The sequence below is a fragment of the Egretta garzetta genome, unplaced genomic scaffold (assembly GCF_000687185.1).
Source record: "Egretta garzetta isolate BGI_Z169 unplaced genomic scaffold, ASM68718v1 scaffold263, whole genome shotgun sequence".
Lineage (NCBI taxonomy): Eukaryota > Metazoa > Chordata > Aves > Pelecaniformes > Ardeidae > Egretta > Egretta garzetta.
In genome coordinates this window covers 138694-139648 of record NW_009259233.1, presented here as the reverse complement: position 1 = coordinate 139648, position 955 = coordinate 138694, and the positions used below count along the sequence as shown (strand labels likewise).

General features: G+C 67.9%; 1 protein-coding gene across 1 annotated transcript; it reads right to left on the bottom strand.

Moving 5' to 3' along the window:
* Positions 1–199: 199 nt before the first annotated feature.
* SREBF1 (sterol regulatory element binding transcription factor 1) lies at positions 200–939 on the bottom strand (the record flags this gene model as incomplete). Its single annotated transcript, XM_035891444.1, is given in 4 exon segments — positions 200–222; positions 225–404; positions 498–612; positions 700–939. Coding segments are annotated over 4 exon segments (558 nt in total), but the record flags the coding sequence as incomplete, so codon positions are not given.
* Between the last annotated feature and the right edge of the window lie 16 nt (positions 940–955).

Here is a 955-nt window from a genome sequence, read left to right as displayed (position 1 = left end):
CCCCCGCCCCCCTCCCTCCAGCCCCAAATCGGGTGAGGAGCAGCCTCAGGGAGCAAGACCAGGGCTTTTGGCTCCTCACCCCGTGCTGGCATCTGCCGTGCTTTGCTCTCGGCATCCCCGGGGGGATGCAGTGGATCCACCGCCCCGCTTGGGGTGGGAGGACACACACACACACCCACCCCCCCCAGCTGCCCCACACCTTGCCGTGGTCGCAGAGGGGGGCTCCGAATGCCTGCTGCTGTTGCTGCTGCCCCCACTGAGCGAGAGCGGGCTGCTGTGGGACGGTGAGCCCACGTCCGAGGGCGGCGGCGTCAGCATCTCCATCACCTCCGCCTTCACCACCTCCATGGGGGCCTCCGCCTTTGCCCCCCTGCTGCAGGAGGCCACCAGGTCCTTCAGGGACTCTGCGGGGAGCAGAGCAGGCTGAGGGGTGCTGGGGGGGGACGGCAGCCCCAGCACCCAAGCTGAGCCCCCCCAGGACCTGCCCTTCCACTCACGGTTCTTCTGCATGGCCATCTTCAGGGTGAGGTTCTCCTGCTTCAGCTTCTGGTTGCTCTGCTGCAGGAAGCGGATGTACTCGATCGCCTTCCTCAGGATCGCCGACTTGTTGAGCTGCCAGCAGGCAGGGACGGCTCAGCCCAAATGCTGGGCAAATCCCCCCTTTTGCCCAGCCCCAGTCGCACCGCCCCCAGCTCCCACCTTGGCCTCGGTGCCCACCACCAGGTCCTTGAGCTCCACGATCTTGTCGTTGATGGAGGAGCGGTAGCGTTTCTCGATGGCGTTGTGCGCCGTGCGCTTCTCCCCCCTGCTCTGCACCAGCGCCGGCTTCCCGCTGGGTGCCAGCCGGTTGATGGGCAGCTTCTCCGCATCTACCACCAGCGGCACCGTGGCCAGGATGGTCCCTCCGCTCACCAGCGCCTGCAGGGATGCGGGGGGGCGTTGGGGGGGGGCCCAG